Source organism: Herpailurus yagouaroundi, unplaced genomic scaffold (assembly GCF_014898765.1).
Source record: "Herpailurus yagouaroundi ecotype Mexico unplaced genomic scaffold, PumYag 203, whole genome shotgun sequence".
Taxonomy (NCBI): Eukaryota; Metazoa; Chordata; class Mammalia; order Carnivora; family Felidae; genus Herpailurus; species Herpailurus yagouaroundi.
In genome coordinates, this window is record NW_024412434.1 from 29,710,420 (window position 1) to 29,732,685 (window position 22,266).

Below are 22,266 nucleotides of genomic sequence, written 5' to 3' on the forward strand. Positions count from 1 at the left end.
TTAAGTGGATGAAAAATGAGGAATGTGCAGTGAAAAACAAATATAAAGCATTCCAGTTGATACAATGGAAAACTTAATTAAGTCTTATGGTTTGTTTTCCAAGGAATTTATGTTTCAGTGTTAAGTTCTGAAATATTACAAACATATTCCACATAGATTTTAGTTGCATGTGAAGTTTATCAAAGAAACACTGGTAAAATCCTGTATTTGCAAAACTTTAGGTTTTAGCAAATATTGTAAATATCACAATTGGTTGGTATTAGAAAGTCACGATGAATGCAGAATAAAGAGAAAATCCATTTCATAAATATTTCATTTGATTAAAAATACCAGGCTTGCATGTTCTAAATAATCTGAGGAAAACATCTTTAAAAAAAAGGGGGGGGGGCCAAAGTTTAAAAGAAAAATGGGTTTATTTTTTTAGTCCCTTAAAAAAAAAAAAAAAAAAAAAAGGAACAACAACCAAAACCAACCGAAAACACAGAAAATGCTAGGACCGGTCGTAAGTAGTAGCCCTGCGACGCTCCCACGCTCACATTACACGAAAAAAACTGTACACATTTATAAATAAACAGTCTCTCCACCAGTGAATACACAGAACTTCCTTTATACCAAAGTCTCTTTCCGTTTGCCACCGAACGGGGCTGTGTCCCTCGCCTTCCGGAAGCCGGACCGTGTCTGCTGAGCTCTCGCACCCTTCGTGTCATCTGGCGCGCGCCCCGGGGAGCTGCACTCCGGAGCGTCTCCGCCGACTTCCACCTGAGTCACACCGGAGGCCACGGACGCCCTTCTCTGGAGCGCAGCGGTCCCGGCGGCGGCGGGGGTGTTCTCCTCACCCTCTGCGGGCGGCGGGGGTGCGCCGGCGGCCGGCTGGAAGGGCGCGATGGCGGTGCGGATGCAGTTGAACCACTGCTGCTTGTGGAACACGTCGTTGGCCTGCAGGGTGTGGGACTGGCCCGGACACGGGTCTTGGAAGCGAACTCGAAAGATATTTTTAGCTGGAAGAATAAGAAACGTAAATAAGACTTTTAGGAAGTTGACTGGGAACAAAATCATACGTTTTCACACGGGTGCTAGCGGCTCCGTCACGTGCACGTGTGTCAGGCGGACACTTCACGAGAGGCCCGCACGCGACTTCTCAGACGTGCCGGCTGGCGCGGGAGCAGCACGGCGCCTTGCTCGGCGGGCAGACCAGGCGCAAGAAAAGGGGATCCGCCTCATTTCAGACGTTTCGTGCAGGGACAGAATTCTTAGAGACCGCAACTCAATTCACGTAGGCTCTGAGCTTACGTGTATTTACACGGCTTGAGACTCTGCATCTGTACCTTTGTCTGAGTTGCCGAAAGCCCCTCGAAAGGACCCTCCCATTCGCACGTCTCCATCCTGCAGGTCTTCCAAGACCAGCTCTTGGACGGGGATCGGTTGCCGATAAACCTGGTAAGAGTGACGCTCATTTCGTGTAACAGGCCGCGTCAAAACCAAGATGTCTTGAAACAGGAATATGTGCAGTTTCTGGAGAAACAAGAAACGAATACTTCCTCAACGTGGAACTCGGTGATCTAAAGTGCCTGAAACCCACCATGGAAATGTCTTGCTTCGACATTACTAATTTCATCAAATTCACAGACTACCATCGCCCTACCAATGACCTCCTAACGCAGCGCCTGCTAGGCTCTGCACGTCCTACGCGGAGACCTGCTTGAACCTCAGGCGGTATGAACCCATCTTTATCAGCGGGTAACATCAGATTAAGCCGCAGCTGAGTAAACGCCACGCACCGCGGAGACCCACCGGCAGGAACATGACTGGAGACACCAGTACCGCGCACCACGGTCTCCTAACAAAGTGAGGATGGAAACGCAAGCCGGTGAAAGTGCCAGTGATTCTACCTCATCCCACACAACCGTAAGCCTTTATAGAACAGTCAGGCCTCACGACAGAAATCAGACAGGTCGGGCTTCAACTTTTTCTGAAAAGAACCTCAACTCATGAACTGGGCTTCCCGGGGTGGGGTGGATGGGAATTCAGGAGGGCACCCGTGACGAGCCCCGGGTGATGCAGGAAGTTGTGGAATCACTGCACTGTGCACCTGAAGCCGATATACACCACGGGCTGACTACCTGGAAATCAGAATATAAACTGAAAAAAAAAAGGGTTTCTTTCCGAAAAGCACGTGACGGAACAAAAACACCACACCAGGCTTATCCTTGGTTCTAGCAGGCGCTTTTATAATCAATATTTAAAAAATAAGTTTGCTTTCATTCCCTCTGCCGTAGAAAGTTGTTCAGTAGTGCTAACAGCTCCTTCCATCATTGTGAAGTCTTCAAAAATTTTTCTGAAGGACATGCACTTTTATTAGGAAACTGGTAATTCATTCCCAAAGGAACCCCTAGGCAAACAAGTTGATTAAGCATAAATCATGCTTCAGAACTAAAGAATCAACTATTAAGCATTCTCCACCAAGGCATTTATTTGAAGTCAGTCTGTCACAACAGAAACCAAAGTCTGCTTTACCACAGCTGTTAACGTAAAATAAACACCAGTAACCTTTCGTTGTGTGATGAATTTTACAAACCTGCTTCATAATTTACACGGAAGAAATGAAATACGGCAGGAAGATAAAGGTAATCGCTCACTTCGTGTTAGTGTGCAAACACACTCACATGTCCACTTTTATTCTTCAGTTCCCCGTGGCACAGCAGCACTTTGCTTGCTTCAATTCTAGGGTCCTTCTGCTTTTCGTCCAGATACTCCAGTTTGTCAATGTAATACTGGCATTCCGATTCACCTTTCTTCAAGTTGATATCAGAGAGAACTCCTTGTATTATCAGTATCTAAAAATTATCAGGAAATCAAGGAAGCATTTTCAGCACATTAACTTAACTGTTTCCTTACAGGCCTAAAACATATTAAAATGACAGGATAAAGCTCGGATGGCCTCTAGAAATCCGATCGTTCAGTTAGTCCCTGCATTTTACACATGAAACAGCCTTAGCCAAACTGCGTGACCCGCCCAAAGTCACACAGCTAGCTAGTGCGAGGGCTCAGATATTAGAATCCAGTCTTTTACCTGAAACATAACTATAAAATGCATTACACGTCTCTCTATTGCTTAGCGTACTAACGTCCTGGGTGCCTAGAAGAGCAGAACGTTTCACCGTGTGGCAATACACGTGACGTCTGACAGCACCACTGTATATACCTTTCCAAGGCAAGTTAACGTATAAACTTGAAAAGTGTTAAGAATCTTCTACTGGACTTACAGCTTCCTCCAGAAGCTGAACATCAGGGTGGTCTTTTGGAGTGTGTCTAAGAATTTCTTTTAATAGCAAAGGGTATTTGACCAGGCGGCTTCGAGGAATATCTAGGAAGCTCCAAAGATCTAGTTTTCGACTGAAGGGAGACTCAAGACACCGCTGGAGGAAGTCTTGGACTCTCGGGTCCTGTTTCTTCTGATCAAGAAGAACTTTGGCCGCCAACTGGTTACTACAGTAGCCTTTGTAGGCATTCAGGCCCGGCAACTGAAGGAGAGGAAGCGAAAACACAGTACGGTAAGTTCCTGTTGTGATTTAGGCCATCAGTAAGCCTGTGAAAACAACACAAGTCTTATAGCTAATTCTTGAAAGTTTTAATAAGCGGTGAGGCCCTCCCTGCAGATGTAACAGGGGTGGGATGGGATCCCGGGCCAACATCAGAGTATCCTTTCCTAATTTCCCTACAGTTTGGCTAAATCCAACCGGAGACCGACGATCTCTGCCTTCTCCCAGCCTCGGCTGGATGCTAGTCTTCCATTTTCCCAGGGCACCGCAGGTCCCTCTACCACCGTCACCACCAACCTTGGGACTGCTCGTGCTCCCGACTGTCCTCTCACTAGAGTGTAAGTGTAGAGATGTCTCTCCTCACGGAACCCCCCATGGTCCCTCCTACAATAGCACCTGTCATCTGGCAGGCACTCAAATGTTAACTGAAACAGTAAAACACGTAATGTGGGATCTGTGCCCAAAGAGGATCATATTTTTAAAACAAACAAACCCGTATCAGTCATGAAGTCTCTTTTTAAGCCAAGACTGTTAACTTCCTACAGCTATCTAATTTTGTTCAGTTTTAATGCCTTGTTTATCTGTCTTCCGAATTCAGTCAGTGGACCCAATGGACCTGGTATTCGCCACAGATGAGGAGTATGGCATGTATGTAAAAACTATCTGGTGTCAGCAGCTCACTTCATACCCAGTTCACAAGAACGTGACCGATCTGCTCCACTGTTCCACCAGGTTTCGTTGCTTCTGCTATTCTTGCCAACAGATCTGAAGTGGAAAAAGGCAGAGATACCAATAAGACGCTCATTTAAAAAAATAACTCCACGCTAAGTTAGAAGTTCAGATTCAAAACAACTTCTGCTAATGCTGTTCAGATACCAATGAGAATTCAATGGCGTATCTTACCTTCATGGAGAGGTATATAAGCGTCCAAATCACCAAATATCTGGGTGAGTTCCTCCTCTGACATAATAGACAGCTTTAACATGGGGTCATGGTAGGCCTATCAGAGGGGGAAAAGTGGGTCATGCAAAGCGATCAAGCAAATAAAACATAATGAGAGACCTTCTTGAACACAAGCATGACTGACTACATAAAAGCTAGCGTGGATTTCATTTATCACACATCAAAGAAACTAAAGTATATGTTAATACTCAAACAGGCTCTACTGATATTCATATTTGAAGAGATGTGAAACTATAGAAGAAGGTTTTATCCTTTATAATTTGTTAAATAAAGTTTTTTAAAACTAGAGCACATGATAAAAAGTTATTTACTGACCTTTCTTGCAAGCTTGAGATCCTCAATTAAATCCTGTTCACCTCGGGACATTTCATATATTGCCTAAAACCAAAAAAAAAAAAAAAAAAAAAAAAAAAAATCCAGCAAATACTGTAGGTCATTCCTTCGAGAAAGGAAAATTATATACAATTGATACTTATCATGAATTATTTAACTGAAGTTATGAATAGCGCTCTTTAAAGGGACTCAATCTGAAAACCAGAATTCAGAATGGAATCTTCATTAAGTGGTTGCCACACGCTTTAGAACTTGACCCCGTCAGAGTTAACTTTGATGACCACCACCCATTACAGTGTTCCTGCTCAGCATGTGTTACAAATTAGCACTCAAATATAAAAATGCAAGCTGAGTTTGCCTTAGGCATTAGTTTGCTATTCTTCTGAAAACCTACGTTTAAAAAAAAAGACGATTTTTTAGTATGAGACGGATTTCTTAGTTGAATGCTAGCTCACCTCCTGACGTTTGATTTCTTTGGTAGTTAAAGACTCCTTCATGCTGACGTCCAGCATCTCGGACCACAGCACACTGCTTCTCCTTTTGGAAGGTGTGGGGGCTGTTGATCTGCTCGATGACTTCTGGGCAGAAGCCGGGGATCTGCTGTCACCACGAAGGGTAAATGACTTAAAAGTAAACAAACAAACAAAAAGAAGTGAACAAAAGAGAAGGTTTAAAGGAGATAGTAATTATTCTCTTTTTAAAAAAAAAAAAAATTGGAAAGACAAATTAAAAACAAAGTTCTGAGATTTCTCAATGCATAAAACAATTATCTGCCCAAGCTTCAATCTATCATTCTAAAATATTATCCGTCAGAATTACCTTTTGGGGATAAAAACTATTTAAGACTCTGCTGTGATATAAGATGTAACTTAATATAATGAGGTTATGTAAATACTGTTCTGGTAAAAATATTCCTTATCAGCATGTTAAAAAAATGTATGTTTAAATATAATAGTGTAAAACTGTTTGTACAACTCAAAGGAAAACACAAATTTAGGCTTCTCTGAAAAGCCCCCTTCCTACGTTACTCACCTCCTAGCCCCACCCCTGCTTACCTGAATTGTTTGACCAAAGCGTCGGACTGCTCCATTTCTTACAGGAGAGATCAAGTTTGCCAAGGATGTGACCCGGGCGAGAGGTCGAACTCTTTTATTGCTTGGCTCCTGTAAAAACAAAAACAGGTTATGCTAAATGTGTGTTCAGGTATAATGGTTTTCAACAAGTTTGGACAAAGTCGAACACTCTCAAAAAACCAGTATTTGTACATTATAAAACGCAGCAATATGGAACTCTGGAAATGAATGTAGTCTTTTTAAAGTTTATTATTTTATTTTAGAGAGCGCGAGAGAGCATGTGTGTGTGTGAGTGTGCCTAAGAGAAGGGCAGAGGGAGACAGAATCTCAAGCAGACTCCATACTCCGCGTGGAGTCTGCGTGGGGCTCAATCCCATGACTCTGGGATCATGACCTGAGCCGAAATCAAGAGCTGGACGCTCAACTGGCTGAGCCACCCAGGCGTGTCCTGAATGTTGTCCTCTATTGTTAAAATGCTAAGAACACTAATGAGTAACAGTAAATTATGAAAAAAATAAAGGGCATGAGAAAGGCCAGGTGAGTATCACTTTGAGAACAGAATATTATCATTAACAAAAGAAAAACTAAAATGAATTAGGTTCCAGAATCCCATAGAACTTTTTAGTTTAATTCATTTACAGTCACTTTTAAAAAGTACCTGATTATTATGAAAAATTTCAAATATACACAAAACTGAAAAGCAGCATAATGGTCCCACGTGCTTATCACTCAGCTTCGACAGTTTTCGATGTAAGAGTTTGCTTCACCTATTTTAAAGCAAATCCCAGACACTGTATCATTTCATTCTTAAATACTTCAGTTAGGGATCAGCTTCTAAATAAACATCTCTGCCCTGGAAAGGGTCAACTCTGAAGGCAGAGTGTCCCTGTATTCAAGCAGAGGCAGGACAGTGGTTAGGAGGGCACTCGGGCTCTGGAATCAGACGGACTGGGTCCAAAGCCTGCTCCGGCACTTGCTAGGGAATATCCTGGGCCTCAGTTCTCTTATCTGTAAAACGGGGCTCGTGTTAGACCTTCTCTCCCAGAGTTGTTACGAAGAGTAAGTAAGATCTGTTTAAATGGCTTGAACGGGGCCTGGAACACATGAAATTTCTGCTATTACTAACATTCTGAGAAATATTTCCACTTAGTACACAAACACTGGGATTTTGGAATAATTAGGTTCGCTCTCAAACAATTTATTCACTTAAAGGAAAATATATACCATTTTAGAAGAAATACTTATTGTTCTACATGTATTGTTTGCAATAGGTTAGCAGACATCACTTGATATTCAAGGATCTCAAGGCTTTTTACAGCTTGTATCACTCTCACTTTACTTCTAGGAAAATGGAGGCATACCATCAGGTGACTCATACAGGTACTGAAATAAAGGACATCAGATCATACCACAGCTCTGGCTTTTTCATGTCTGAGGGGTGTAATTATTTGTTTGTATTTGGTGCTTTTGACAATTGTGGCACACTTGACAAAATAACTGCTGACAGTTCAGAAGGACATACGATTAAATACACACTTGAAAATAAAATTAAAATTAAAGATAAAGACAACACTTAAAAATTAGCATTTAAAAAGGGCAGATGAACATTCTTTCTAAAAATTCTTTGATATGACTGAAGTAAGGGGTCAGAAAATGGAGTAAAAATAATTCCCTTAGTATAAATGAAGAACAAAATGGCAGAAAGAGTCAAAATCCTCCAGAAAGAAGCTTCAATGATTTGAATATTCAGTGAGGCAAGGAGACCTGAGCCAGCTCCCGCAGTATACACCCGCAGCTACACACGCACAGGTACACACGTACCAGAAGGGAGCGTGACTTATGGAGTGAGGAGGCTGTGGAGAGAATCAGAGCAGGTCTTTGAAGGACGTAAGAGGTAGTGTTGTAAACCGACCCTCCCCCACCAAAAGAATTAATGCTAAAGTAAAACTTTGAATACAAAACCACTCATGTGCAAATGTTAAATGCACTAAAAAAGAAACCTTCAAGATATGTAGGAAAATGACAGACGCACTGTGAGGCCAAGGACATGTGCGAACGCCTTTCCAACGCACATCTGTGCAAGACTAAAGTGACACATGCACGACAGAAGGTCCTGCACGAGGCATTCCTTTCCATTTAGTGAAGACGGCACAAAGAGTCTTCTGTTTGAACAGAGATATAATTACCTCCTCACAAAGTAAGACAGGCCAATGGTAACTAGAAACAAAGCAGCTGTCAGAAAGTTCTGTTCCTTCTTGGAAACAGAGGTTAATTCCTCTTCCCCGTTTAAAGCAGAACAAAGTTGACTTTCTGCTAAGTCACAAAATATTTAATTTCAATTTAAAGCGTCTTTGGAAGGTGCTCTTCCCAATGAATTTGAAAAGAAGAGTTAGTTCGGACGGGAGGAAAAGATTTTTGGTATCTATTTTATTACACAACATCAAGGTAATGATAAAAAATCCTTTTCTTTATAGGATCAGTTATGTTCAACTGTTAATTTCCTAGGAACTCAAAATTATGTGGTATTTAAGGTTTAAACTACAGAATTTAGATTCAGATAATTAAATGTAGATATATCTAAAGCATCTTTCTGAAATTGATATAGATTTTGTTTACGTGGTCTATTTAGGGTGGCAAGTTATTAATGTGCAGAAGCAGTATGTGTTGGTTAAGTATGTTCTACAGCCCTTCAGAAGGCCATCGATGTGACATCTTCAGAGGATATGGTAGTCTCCTGAGTTTACCGCATCTAAAATGTCTTGGTAAGAGTGCAGGCTAGCTCAGTCACTCAAGTAGGAGACTCTTCAAACGTCCCTGTAAGTACGGCACTAAATCAGGAAATATGGGTTGGGGTGTGGGGGGCGGGGAGGGGAGGACACCTCTGTACTTTTCACACATGTTTCTGGGGATCCAAAAGTAAAGGCCTTACTGCCTTACTAAAAGGACATAGATGATAAATATTTAGGAGACACAACACAAACTTTTAACATACGTATTTCAAGAGTATGAAAAATTTTAGTAACTTATAAAGTGTAGCTGAAATGTAAAGTCGTAACGCTGAATATGGCTCACTTCTGGTTGTAGGATACACATACAGTATTTGAGAAAAACATACAGAAAACTTTTGTGGAAAAGTGATATGGATTAGACCTTCCTCTATTATGTTATAGGGTCACCCTGAAGGCTTGGACAAAAACCTCCCTTTTAGAAACATAGGATTTGGCCTATGTAAGCTATAACCAAAAGGAGTTTTTCTTTAGAGGTCCAGATGAACCATTTTAATGATCTTGGTTTGGTTATTAAGAACCTAAACATGTGCACTGTCACAAAACTATTTCAAAGACCAAGTTTTTCGAGAACTGGTATTACACCCATGTGCGCCGCTCTGCACACACAGAAAGCAGGCCCAGTGTTCGGAGGTGATGAAGGAAGAGAGGGTAGGGTCTTACCTTTCTTACCATCACTCAAAATAAGGCTTACATAATGGTTTCGTTACTGCTGTTATTTTTGTTCTGGAGTGCTGTTTGTTAACAGTGTTACAGTGAATACAAAAAGCTTAAAGAATGAGTGCAGATGGGGAAACTATGCACCCTCCTCAAAAGACAATCTGAAAATCTACGCGAATAAACAAGGAATACCAACAAGTTTTATACACTCAAGAGCTTTCTACTGGAGCCAACCTCTCATCAGGGCCAAAGTTCACTGAAATGGAAAAATACCCCAATACCCTCAAACATAAATTTATGTTGTTTATTTAGGTTAGGTTTTAACCAGACTATCTAGTTTAGCCAGGCAATTGCATGCATTCTTTTATTTTAGGATATCTACTCTTACACTGAGTTTTTAATCAATTTATTTTAATAACCCAGTTGTAAACAGAAAATTGTTAAGATGGATTTGAAGTCTCTTACTGAGATGTATCTTGCATATAAAAGCAAAAACATAGAAAAATTCTGTTGTAAACTCAGTCTTTTTTTTTTTTTTTTTGGAGAAAGGTTTTTTTCTACTAATGATGTCACAAAAGAGGATAGGATAGAAAGGTCTCTTCCACCATCAACCAAATCAAGGCACTTAAAAAAAAATACAGTATGGGGCGCCTGGCTGGCTCAGTCGGTAGAGCGTGTGACTCTTGATCTTGGGGTTGGGAGTTCCAGCCCCACACTGGGCGCACTTACTTAAAAAAAACAAAAAAACAAAACCATAGTTAAAAAGAAAAAAAAAGTATTAAATCTGGGTTTATTTGTTTGGTTTATTGGATGAATAACCTTTTCCTCTATTTGGCAAGAGCTTTAAAATAAGAAAACTGAAAAGAAAAAATTATTTATAAAAAGATAAAAGAGTTATGATCACATAGGATTTCTTCCCTTTCTACTTAGTAATAGAAATTTTTTTAGTCAAATTTAATCATTTATTTAAGGCTGTTATTGCTAGTACTAAAAACCTGACAACACTCCTGTTGTTTTTCATCTTTGGAATAAAGGTGTGCCAGTAACATGGCCAGTGTCTGATACCAACAAAAAAGGCTAGTTCTTGATGGTCCGAAATACGATCAGTTTCAGTATTTACACTGATGACCCTGTAGGACTTGCTCTACTCAGAGGAAATGCTTACACATTTTGAGAAAACCGAAACATAAAAGCGAAAACCAAAACCATAACAAACACCAAAGCTGAAAGTACACCAAACAAAAACACAATTCCTGAAGTGGGCAGCTATTTTAACTACCACAAGGTGTATGCATGAGACACAGCTTTACTGAGGTACACAATAAACTGCACATATTTAAAATGTATAATTTGGTAAGTTCTGATAGAAGGACACAGCCACAAACTATCACAATTGAGACAAGAAGTATATAGTCAACTGGGGCATCGCTTTGGAATGCCCCCTCTCTGTAAAGAGAGCTTTCATACTATTCTTACTTTGTGATCTTATCTTAGGCTAGAATAAACTTTTGCCTGCTGCTCATTAAAAAAAAAAAAAAAAGTAGTATATAGTTAATTGAGTACAGGAACAGTATTTCTTTTCTTTCTTTCTTTCTTTTTTTTTTTTTAAAGTAGGCTCCACACCCAGTGTGGAGTCCAAAGCTAGCCTTGAACTCATCACCCTGAGAGCAAGCCCTGAGCTGAGATCAAGAGTACAACCGCCAACCGACTGAGCCACCCAGGCGCCCCCAGGAACACTATTTCTATCACGTAAGTGAGAAGACAGTATATACACCATACAGTATATATATTGTAGTAACCAGTATAAATAGAATATCCATATATGATTAAATCAGTTGTCAAAATTAAATAAAATGGCACGAAAATCATGATTTATTTTGATAAATGTTCATAAAGACTTTTAAAAACCGCAGTGACTTTAGACGATTAAAGCTAAGAGGGGAGAAGTACCTAAGTAATGATTCAATGGTCTAAATGTTCTAACGTATTTTTCTTTCTAAAAAAAAACCCAAAAAACAAAACAAAAAACTGCACACAACAAATTTATTAGATGTGGAAAGAAAAATAAAAATAAGCACTAGGTCTGATAGCATTTTGGTTGCAATTTGTTCACGAGTGTGAACTTGCAAGGAAGGGATTCTTATTTTCCTTTTACCCTATAAAGCAGTTCCTCAGACTAGGTAATCTAACTGCAAGTTAAAAAGAACAATGTGTTAAGCATCAGAAAAGCGACCAATTTAACCAAATTTAGCAGCGTGCACACTCACAATCTTTTTCTTTCTGTAGAAATTTGTGCACACTCAAGCTGTGCTGCATCTAAACCTATCCGCACAGTAGTTTCTAAACTTAAGCCATAGAGCCAGACGCGTTTCCCACTTGCATAAAAATCACGTATTTCAACACTCAGATCAAAAGTTAAGTTTAAAATCATATCGTTAAAAATCTTAAAAGTTCCGTGGAATCAGAAAACATTCCTCTGGCTGAAGTTTTCTTTCGGTCTTACCTCTTGTTCTCTGAAGGACTGATTATTAACATCCAGGACTCGGATAGTCCTTTTAATAGGCAGGAGACCTCCAATCTCATCATGAGCCACCATGCTTTCCCAAGTATCCCCTAAAACCTCTGGAGTTAATCCACATGCGAGCGAGCCCTACAGCGAAGCCCTACTCCGGCACACAGGCTGGTCCTCCGAGTGCTCGGCACCCCCAGGCAGCCATCTGCCCAGGCCCGTCCCGGCGGTGGAGACGACTGCTTCTGCCAGCGGTACCGAGCAGGCGCCCGGACCTCCAGGCTCCGGGGGCGGGGCCCACCGCGGACCGGCTCCGGTGGGCGGGCACCTATGGCCACGTGACCCCAGTTAACTGACTGCTGGGCGCACCTAGGCTTCTCCCTTTTCTCTGCGCAGGAGAGAGCTTTCTAAGAGGTTGGGAATTTCTCCAGTAAGACGGGAAGGTTCAAGGAAACTGGGTTAATGGAAGGCTTTTCCTGATTTAAAAAGCATTCCGGAAGGGCAACTAATTGCTGATCTACGTTACCTACTCTAGGACTTAGCCACAGACAGGGATATTTTTCCTGTAAACCCTATTTCCTAGAAAGGAATTCAGTATGGACAACTTGACGACTTCAAGTAAGAAAACTGTAATTCAGAGTTAAGTGCATATACCAAAGAAAAGCCTGACTATTCAGGGTCCTTTGAGTGCAAGCATATTCAAAACTGTGAGATTAAGCTTTTCCACCAGTTGCCACCATTTTTTGTTAAGACTGGCAGTGAGCACACTTCAGTTCATTCCGTTCCTAACGTAACTCTTCCACAGGGCGATGGGTAAAGAACTGGGCCACCAAAGATGTTAAAGTTCAGCATTTCTCAGTCTTGGAGGCAGATATTGTTTTTCTGTTATGTTTTAAAAACTTTGTATCTGTGTAACATGTTTTCTAACATAAATACAAAAAAAAAAAAAGGTGATTTCGTTCTAATAGCAGGGTCCTTCTCTATTCTGAATTAACTGATCTTGATATAGTCCTAAAAGAATCACAAGACTGGGGAACCTGGGTGGCTCAGGGGTTAAGCGTCAGACTTCGGCTCAGGTCATGTTCTCCTGGTTCATGAGTTCGAGCCCCGTGTCGGGCTCTGTGCTGGCACCTCAGAGCCTGGATCCTGCTTCAGATTCTGTGTCTCCCTCTCTCTCTGCCCCTCCCCTGCTCACACTCTGTCTTTCTCTTTCTCAGAAATAAACATTTAAAGAAATTTAAAAAACTCACGAGAGCTACTTAAAATGTCTTGCACCTTACAGACAGAGCAAGGAGGTTCGCAGAGGTGAATTAACTTGCCCTAAGTCACGTGCCAGTGACAGTCTCCAACTTTGTAGTCGAAATCCTTTCCTCTGGGGAAAAGCACTGCTTATGATGGTTTGGTAGGTGTGCTAAGAAGATTTTCTTCCTCAACAGAAAGCACTATATTCTATCTTGAAAGGTAGGATTTTATCTTAACTAGATGCTACTATGAAGATGATGCCAGTGATTTGCAAAAAAAAAAAAAAAAATTCTATTCTTAGGATTTATTAGGACGAGAGAAGTCTGAGAAATCTATGTGGAAGGCACTATTTTAGATTATGTGGGGGATACAAAAAGTAGGTTTCACATCTGCTCTAAAGTACTAGCAGACCATTATGTAAAACTAGCCTACACAAAGAGATAAGTAATAAAAGCTTGCGAAAATCTCGAAGTGGTACAGTTGGCTGGTAAGTGCCACGGAGTTCAGGAGAACCACTTCCGGCAGTTTTCCGGGGGGAGAGGGGGCTGGGAAAGATGCTACAGGAGAGGCTGTAAGATGTTACTTGAGTGGTACCTGGAAGGCCATGTTATGTTCTTCCCAGGTCCAGGTAAGGGAAAAGTGCAAGGCTTTCCCAAAAGAGCATGAAGGAGTGAGCACCCAGACTGTGGTCACGGGCTGTGGGTAAGCAGGGAGGAGCAGAGGATTTTACTGAGCAGGTGACAGATACTGAAAGTTAAATTGTAAGCTGGCGTTTCAGAGGCTTCGAAAGATGACTGGACACACAATGCAAAAAGCACAATCCAGTATCAAGAACTTGGCGCTAAGGCAGGGACAGTGGGAAAGGAAAAGGGTGTGTCGCACAAGTCAGAGGTGCCTACAATTTTAAAGTTAGGAGGGGTAACAGTTAATGCATATAAAGAAATGAGGAAGAATGAGCTCTGAAAGAGAATTCAGACTTTCATTTTAGATCTGAGTCTGAGGTGGGGCAAGAAATGAAAAAAGTGAGCTAGGACTTGGAACTGCTGGACAAGGCCTTGGAAGAGGCCAGAGGGCAGATTTAGCCTGGGGAGTCACATACACAGGGATCAGAGTGGAAGCTATGGGTGAATGAGATGCTTGGGAGAAAAAATCTGGACAAAAAGAACAAGGGCCCAAGGATCCAACTTTGGAGAAATGCCAAGGGAAGAAGACTTTTGCAAAAGGAAAAGTCAGCAGAAAAGAAACATAACAAGATGCCTGCAGACGAAAAGGTGTTCATTGAGCAAAAAGGTTAACAAGGGTAAGAAAAGACTCATGGATTTGGTACTGACGTGTTTAATGAGGACCTCGAGTGTGCTGGTTCAGTGGGCTGAGGACAGGAGATCAATTACAGAGGCCGAAGAGTGAAGAGAGCAGAAGAAATAGTCGGCACAGACCACGTATGATGACAATCTGCAGAAAACAACCCACAAAGGGCTGCAGGAGGCATCAGTGCTGGTCTTCTCTCTGCAAACACCAATGTAATTTGTGTTCAAGATGATGATAATTCATCTTTTGGCTCTGAGCCTTTTTAAAAAACTAATGGTGACTGCGAATATTTCGCCGCCTACCCTTCGTTACCTGACCCCCTGATCACGCGTGTGGGTGACGTAGCTGGCCTCGGGAGCGGCTGTGCAGACAGCACCATGCAGCATGAAAGTGGAACACCGAGTGATTGTGGGCAACACGCACCTGCTCGAGCTCTCAGAGCTAGAGAGGGGCCAGGCTAGAACCCAGCAGTCTGGTTTCGTTGGCTACGTTGGCCCAAAAATGATGCAAGCGAGGCCAAAACTTGATGGTCACTGAGCCTCATAAGGGGATACGGGGCTTGCACACAGCTGACAGTTAGGAAAGAAGCTGCGAGGGTGACCTCATGGTCTCTTCCCTGACATCTTTCTCCACTGTTTTTCTGTCTAGTTCTGACAGAGGTAAGGCCAAGATAATGAGAAGAGATTCCTCTCATTTCTCTCCTGCAGCTGAGGACCCAAGATATAAAGGGAGAAGTCTCATAAATGTAAAAATAGAAAGCCTACAGGAGCCAAATGGGAGTTAACGGTGACAGTCACAGCACAAAAATCCCAGCTCACCAACTCTAAAATCTTTGTTTCATTTCGAATGTTCAGGGTTGTGATCTAAATATAACTTAGACAACTGTAGATAGCATCTAAAAAAGCAACAATGAACACGAGATGTTCGACACGCGCCGAGTGATGAGCCAGAGAGACTCTGGACTCTAACAATGCTCCCCGAAATCAGAGGGCTGAAAAGGTCCTTTGAGATCACTGACTCATCCTCCTCAGTTTTTTTAGGAGGAAACCGCAGAACGGCAGTGAAACAAGAGAAGGGAAACTTGTGTCCTTACTCCGTGCCAGGAGTTTCCTGCACAATCTTACCTCGCCAGCTTTATGAAGTAGGTGTTATGAGCACCATTTTACAGATGGAGGAAGCCGGGACTCTGACAGTTTCAAAACTTGCCCAAAGTTGCAGAGTTAATCAATGGCTGGACAGGCTTGAAACTGGTCTCGCAGCTCCTGTCACCCACTTTCCAGGTGAGACTGGAAATGTCCTGCCACGAGCACACGTGTGGTACACGCTGCATGTGAGGCCGGAACTGGTCGTCCTCTGGGAGCTGGGCAACTAGTCCCAGGCGATGTTTGTGATATAAATGTCAACATTTTACAGAGAAGGAAATCATAAAACAATTGAGACATTATTTGCCTTAGAGCCTTTTTATAACAAGGCAGGCAAGTAAAAAGACAGCAAAATAGTTCCAGTTGCTTAAGTTTTAGAAGAGATCCTATTTCAACTGTTTCATAATGTTATTAGGATCTTATTAAAGTATGATTTAAAAAAAAATTTTTTTTAAATGTTTCTTTATTTTTGAGACAGAGAGAGACAGAGCATGAACAGGGGAGGGTCAGAGAGAGAGGGAGACACAGAATCTGAAACAGGCTCCAGGCTCTGAGCTTTCAGCACAGAGCCCGATGCGGGGCTCGAACTCATGGACTGTGAGATCATGACCTGAGCTGAAGTCGGATGCTTAACCGACTGAGCCACCCAGGCGCCCAAAGTATGATTTATAAATACTACATATCACGTAACTGAAGCACAGATTGGTTAAGTGTCTTTTCTTTGTGTGGAAAATCTAGAATTTATAAACTTAAAAACTGAGTTTTCTAGAAATAATAATGCAGCTTTGTAACAGATATCAGTTTTTAATGAGAACACAGGTTTCTACAGACCAGTTATAATTAGAAGCTCTGTTCTCCTGCCTGTAGGCAGCCTTCAATGCTTTCTTTCCTAAAATATGAAGAAGGTAAAGAGAAAGATAACATTGCTTCCCTTGTATAGAAAAAGGCTACTTACCTTTTTTCCTCCTTTTCATGTGAAATCAGAATTCTGGAATTTAGATTAATTACAGCTGAAGAATAATCATTACTTTTTTGGGGTCTAGATATTATTTGTTTTCACTTACTTTTGTCTGGAATCATAACCAGCAATTGGAAATTAGGCCAGGAAAGCCATATTATGGGAAAGAGAAAACAATAGCTAAGCTCTCTGCTGCCCTCTGCATGGGATATCGTGAAATGCAACTGCCAATGCACTTGTTTTTTCAGCTTTTTAATGATGTTTGTAAACACCTTCTATAGATGACTACATAAACAATCTTATTTGTAAATAAATACGGTAACAGTACAATTTGTTTCTTCAGCCCGTAGCTCTCATGTTTTATGTTACTAAATTAAATGCGTTTAAAAGTCATTTAAGTGTATGAAAAGTTTCCACAGTTCACAAGAAATATTTTAAGGGCTTTTTCTAAATATAAGAAAACTATGTTTCACTTTAGGGGCACCTTGGTGGCTCAGTCAGTTAAGCATCCAACTTTGGCTCAGGTACTGATTTCGCGGTCTGTGGGTTCGAGCCCCGCATCGGGCTCTGTGCTGACAGCTCAGAGCCTGGAGCCCGCTTCAGATTCTGTGTCTCCCTCGCTCTCTGCCCCTCCCCCACTCCTGCTCACTCATGCGCGCACTCGCTTTCTCTCAAAAATAAACATTAAAAAAATGAAACAGAAAAAACTATGTTCCACTCTAAAACTCTAGAATTCAACATTACAAATAGCTACTTACTAGTTTCTCACTAAAAATAGCTCAGTTAAAAATAGAACCTTAAATCTTACTAAAAAAGGAAGCATTGATTCAAATATGAAATGGAACTTCTAAAAAACAAGAGTTCCAAAATATTTAGTAACAGGCCAAAAATAACAAAACAGGCAGTTCCATTTGGACTAGATGAGCATGAAAGAAATTAGCAATATATTTATATGTAGATTTGAGTTTTAAAAAATCATTTGGATTGAAAATTTAACTGTATCCAAGCTTTACTAAGAACTTGGTTCAGAAAAAGACCAATTCAGCTCTTTATCCTATTAGAAAGACTATAAACAGAATCTCAGGCTAAGGAGTTTGCTATTACCAAAACCATGGTTCTTTTTTGCAGTAACAATACAAACAGCAAATAAAATGAGGTATTGGTGCTGTTACTGGTGACTTTGATCTCAAGTACACAGGATAACAAACAACTTCCAGTATAATGTAAGATCACTTATGCTTGTGTAACAGGATGTTGAGTGGGATTTTTCTCATTGCCCCCTGAAACTCAGCAAAGCCAAAACCTAAAGACAAATGGTACCATGTCCTGTGCCCAGGCCCCTGTCCCCTCGGCCCACTTTTACTTCGTTATTACAGCAACCAGCTGCGCCAGGCAGCTCCTGCTTCCCACTGTGGGCTTCCTGGATGCTGGAGTGTGTGGCATTTACGTGTGAGAAATTAACACCCCACTTAATCCAGTGACTAATGGAGCACAGGAGCTGGTGAGTAAAAGCTCCCCCCTCAGTCCCTTGACAAGACAATTTTGCAGTGTATCGTACATGGCTCTTCAGAAGGTTCTAGCACAGTCAAGCCTCAGTTGCCCACAGTGGTGACCAGCTTAATTATAGACACTTGGCATTAACTGCCTCCTTCTGTTCCCTGGGACCACACCTCAAAATAGACGGTCAATGAGCTCACGTCTCAGGCCGATTTCTGGAGGTAACCCCGGCTAGGACACAATACTGAGACTGGCCCTAGAGATTAGACACACAGAATGAGATTCTGCAACGGGGTCCCTCATTAGTAACATGGCGAGAAGGACTACAGCCTTTGATTGGTAGAGATGGGGTGGTGAAGCAGTGGTGGAACACGAACTATTACATCGGGGGCAACGGTAAAGATTGTAGAGTCTGCTGGCTTCTGTTACTTGCTTTCAGAGCTTTGACAAAGCAGCTGGTGACCTCCAAGATCTTCTCAGAACCATTATGGTGGGAAGGGCCAAGTGGGAGCCCCTGACAATTCTATCCCCTACCCCTGGGACAAGATAATAAATAGAAACAATGCTGCACACCAAGGGAAAATGCAGAGGTAGTCATCAAAATTACAGCAGGCAGGAGGGATAGTTTCCACTACATTTGCATTCAACGAATCTATGGGCCTTCTTCAGTGAGATGGATTGAGACAGCCAACGGTGGACTACCGTAAACTTAACTCGAGTGGTAGCTTTAACCTTAGCTGTCGTGCAAGATGTAGGTCCTTGACTGGAACAGATCAACACATCCTCTAGCATTTGGCATATGGCTATTGATCTGGTCTGGGGGTTCTTCTCTCCCCCCTCCCCCGCAATGTGTTCTTTTCAATTCCCATTAGTAAGGAGGATAAAATGTAACTGGCTTTTATGGTGGGAAGGACAGCAGCTTGTATTTCATGTCCCGAGGCTGTTAACTTTTCTGTTCTGTCCCAGAGTCCAAAAGGACTTGCTATCCACAGAACATCATGTTAGTGTCGTAAACTGATGACATCATACAAATAAGATTTGGTGAACAGAAAATGGCAAGTATTCTGGACACCCTGGGAAGTCAAATGTATGCCATGAAAATTCTGGGTCAGCCACATTCGAAAAGTTGTAATAGGTCCGATGGCCTGAGGCTCTCTGGGATGTCCCCTCTACGGTAAAGAACAAGTTGCTGTACCTTGCATTCCCTGGCACTAAGAAGGGGCAAAGCAACAGGTAGGATTCTATCTGTTGGAGGAAACATCTGCTGCATCTGGGAATTCCGCCCTGACCTGTTAATGGAATAATCTCAATGCTCAGTTTTGAGTGGAATCCAGGGCAAAAGAAGCCTCGGTTGCGGGGTCCAGGCTGTGGGGCGAGCTGCCCTGCTGCACAGGCTATGTGACCCAGCACGTCTGATGGAACCGGGGGTCTCCATGGGAGACAAAGGCAGGAAAAGAACTGCAACACAGAGCCCTAGGGCGCTGAAGCGAGGCTATGCCCTCCATGGCAGGGAACCACGTGTGCTCCTGGTGTGCTAGCAGCCCTAGTAAAGACGGAGGACCTGCCCACAGGACATCAGGAGACTGATGCAATCAGACATGCCCAAAATGAAAAGGGTCAAGTCTGCCAAGTCACAAGGTTGGGCAGGTACGGTGGCAACCTATTATGTGATGGAACGGTCTGTTTGGAACCAGGCCTGAACAAGACCAAAGGGCGTAGGTAAATTACATAGGTGTCCCTGACGGTCCCGGTACATCACACCAATATCACCCCTTCAATTCCTCATTTGGTGGTGGGGGGGGGAGGGTGGGTAGCTGAGGGTGGTGCTTGATTAAGGACAATCCTGAGGCACAGCAGTAAAGGGAAACGATTCCAGCAGGCAGAGCTGTAGGCAGTTTACTTGGCCGTCTACTTACACGGAGGGAGAAAGGGCACGAAGTACGGACAGACACAGGCTCCTGAGAAGTAGTGAATGGCCTGGCTAATTGCTTAGGGGCTCGGAAGGGCAAGATTAAAAATGCTGAGAGAAGAAATTTTGGAAAAGAGGCATATAAATGGGCCTAGGAAGCGTGCACAATGTGGGGGGATCTCTGTCTTATGTTAATGCTTATGTTAGTGCCTCAGAGGCACTAGATAAACACAATGATTTATCCTGTGCATATCAACAAGTGTCTCTCCTGGGCCATCGTGGTGCTTCCGGAAGAGGCCCATGGAAAGAGGGGCGACAGCGCAGGTCTGAAGGATATGTACGGGTCCACCAGCAGGGACTCCCTTTCACCGAGGCGAGGGAACCACTGGCACTGCTGAGTGTCCACCCTGCCAGCAGTTGAGAAGGGACGATGAAATCGGGACCGTTTCCTGAGCAGACGCGGCAGCTAGTCGACTACGTCGGACCCTGCTACTATGGTGGGCATGATTCGGCCCAGCTGGAACTGACATCTCCACTGGACGCTGGATTTCCTCCTCTACCCTCAGGACCTCTGCCAGCACCGTCCTTTCAGGGCTTGTACAGTGCCTGCTTTACTTCCACGAGACTCTACCCAACACTACTACCTCAGACTTACGGGCCCGTTTCATAGCAAAGGAGTTACAACAACAGAAAGGTAATCAATCACCCGATCCGATCCACCGGTTCTTCCATATACTCCGCTGTCCAGAAGCAGACAGCTTAACAGAACGATGGAACTGTCTATTAAAGCGTTAGCTATTCTAGCAGCTCAGGGTTAAACTTCTGCAGTGTTGGAGCACTGTCCTTCAGAGTGTGATACACGTGAAACGGCCTATATATGGTGCTATGTCCTCCACAGCCGTCACACTTGGTCCTAGGAATCAGGGGGTGGAAGCAGAATTGGTCCCTCTCACCACCACTCCCAGATGTGGTGTTTCCCAGTTACAGCCTGGCTCTGGAGCCACCAAGGCTCAACAGAGATAAACAAACTAGGGGCTCAGACCCTCGAGGATGAAGTGGGGCAAGCAACTTGGACCCACCGACGTGCTGGCCAAGGCTGAGGGAGACCTGTTATGGCAGCAGGGGAGTAAGGTGTTCCTGAATCACGCCTTTGTGCAGCAGCAGAGACTGTAACTTGTTCCCGTGTACAAAAACTTCTGCAGAGATGGTGGCACGTCACGACCCAGAAGTCTCTGTGACAGACTGGACTTAAAGGGGTGCGTGAGCACATCTGAACAGTACAAGGAGCTCACAGTATCCTCCTCCTCACACCCCCTAACCCTACCCCTTAATCAGTTGCATATGTATCAATCGCGTGTTCTGTTCTAGGGCTTCTCAAGTGCATCACGAACGTGCAACCAGCAAATACGAGGGTTATATACCCTATGGGGCAACGTGGACCCACGTGCCAAGTCAACAACTCACTCTGGTATTGGCATTTCCTCCTTTTCCCGGTCCCTTATTTCCCCCCAAAATATCAGCATACAAGCTTTGCCTCAGGTTCTACTTTCTGGGAGAAACCAAGATTAAGACCCCCATATTTTTAATCTGAGGAGGCATCAGCAAGCGGCACCAGCCATCAGCTGAGGGTGAGAGAAATCTATCACGGGCAGTGGAGGAGTAATACAATGTGTTTTCATCATGACTTCCTTGCAGGACTTACTTATTAGAGGCCGATCAGGGATGCACCATCCATACCCCCTACAGCCACCCCCACTTTATCAGAAAAGAACTGAGAAATAAAGCTGTTGGTGTTGGGGGCCTGTCGTTCTATGAAATGAGACTACTCTTCGCACTCTGCAAGCCTTCCTTCCCTTAGGAACTCTCAGAAGGAGAGTGGGCCAAGATGGCACTCACCCTACATGAATTTCTGGTTCCTCTAGTACAAAGCCCAGAGGTGAGATTGAAGATATGGTCTTGCTGGGATGACTGCATGTGGGTGGGCAAAAACCAGCATGTATTGGAAGGGTGCACGGTATGCTACTTGCTAGAGGTTGTCCAAAAGATGTGGCTACTCTTGCAAGAGACTATCAATATTTAGGGAGGGTTCACAGGAATGGTTATCAACATTTGATGGAGCCATTGCTCACGTAATCTCACCCAGTAAGGTAAAGAGACTTTATTTCTGCTCCCCTCTCCTTGCCTAACATCTTGGAGGAGGCTGGGTTTCAAAAAAGTGGAGACATATGCGATGAGCAGTCTCTCTGTCACCTCTACACATTTCTAGGGTCACTGACAGATACAATCTATGCCTCCACTGGAATGTAAGCTTCATGAGGGCAAAGACTTTGTTTTGTTTTCTGTGTCT

General features: G+C 43.0%; 1 protein-coding gene across 2 annotated transcripts in view; it reads right to left on the minus strand.

The window, feature by feature from the left end:
* Positions 1–591: 591 nt before the first annotated feature.
* The window catches only part of NET1 (neuroepithelial cell transforming 1), a 58,640-nt gene continuing 36,965 nt past the window's right edge, over positions 592–22,266 (minus strand). Inside the window, exons 1-10 of one of the 2 annotated variants that reach the window (XM_040451541.1) lie at positions 11,858–12,126; positions 5,891–5,998; positions 5,291–5,458; positions 4,818–4,880; positions 4,443–4,539; positions 4,228–4,304; positions 3,264–3,521; positions 2,664–2,834; positions 1,326–1,512; positions 592–998 (exon numbers count right to left, since the gene is read on the minus strand). In XM_040451541.1, the coding sequence (XP_040307475.1) occupies positions 607–998; positions 1,326–1,512; positions 2,664–2,834; positions 3,264–3,521; positions 4,228–4,304; positions 4,443–4,539; positions 4,818–4,880; positions 5,291–5,458; positions 5,891–5,998; positions 11,858–11,950 (1,614 nt within the window). In that variant the 5' untranslated portion in view covers positions 11,951–12,126 and the 3' untranslated portion in view covers positions 592–606. Of the gene's footprint in view, positions 999–1,325; positions 1,513–2,663; positions 2,835–3,263; positions 3,522–4,227; positions 4,305–4,442; positions 4,540–4,817; positions 4,881–5,290; positions 5,459–5,890; positions 5,999–11,857; positions 12,127–22,266 lie in introns of those variants that run through there. The other variant, XM_040451540.1, reaches the window with a different exon arrangement.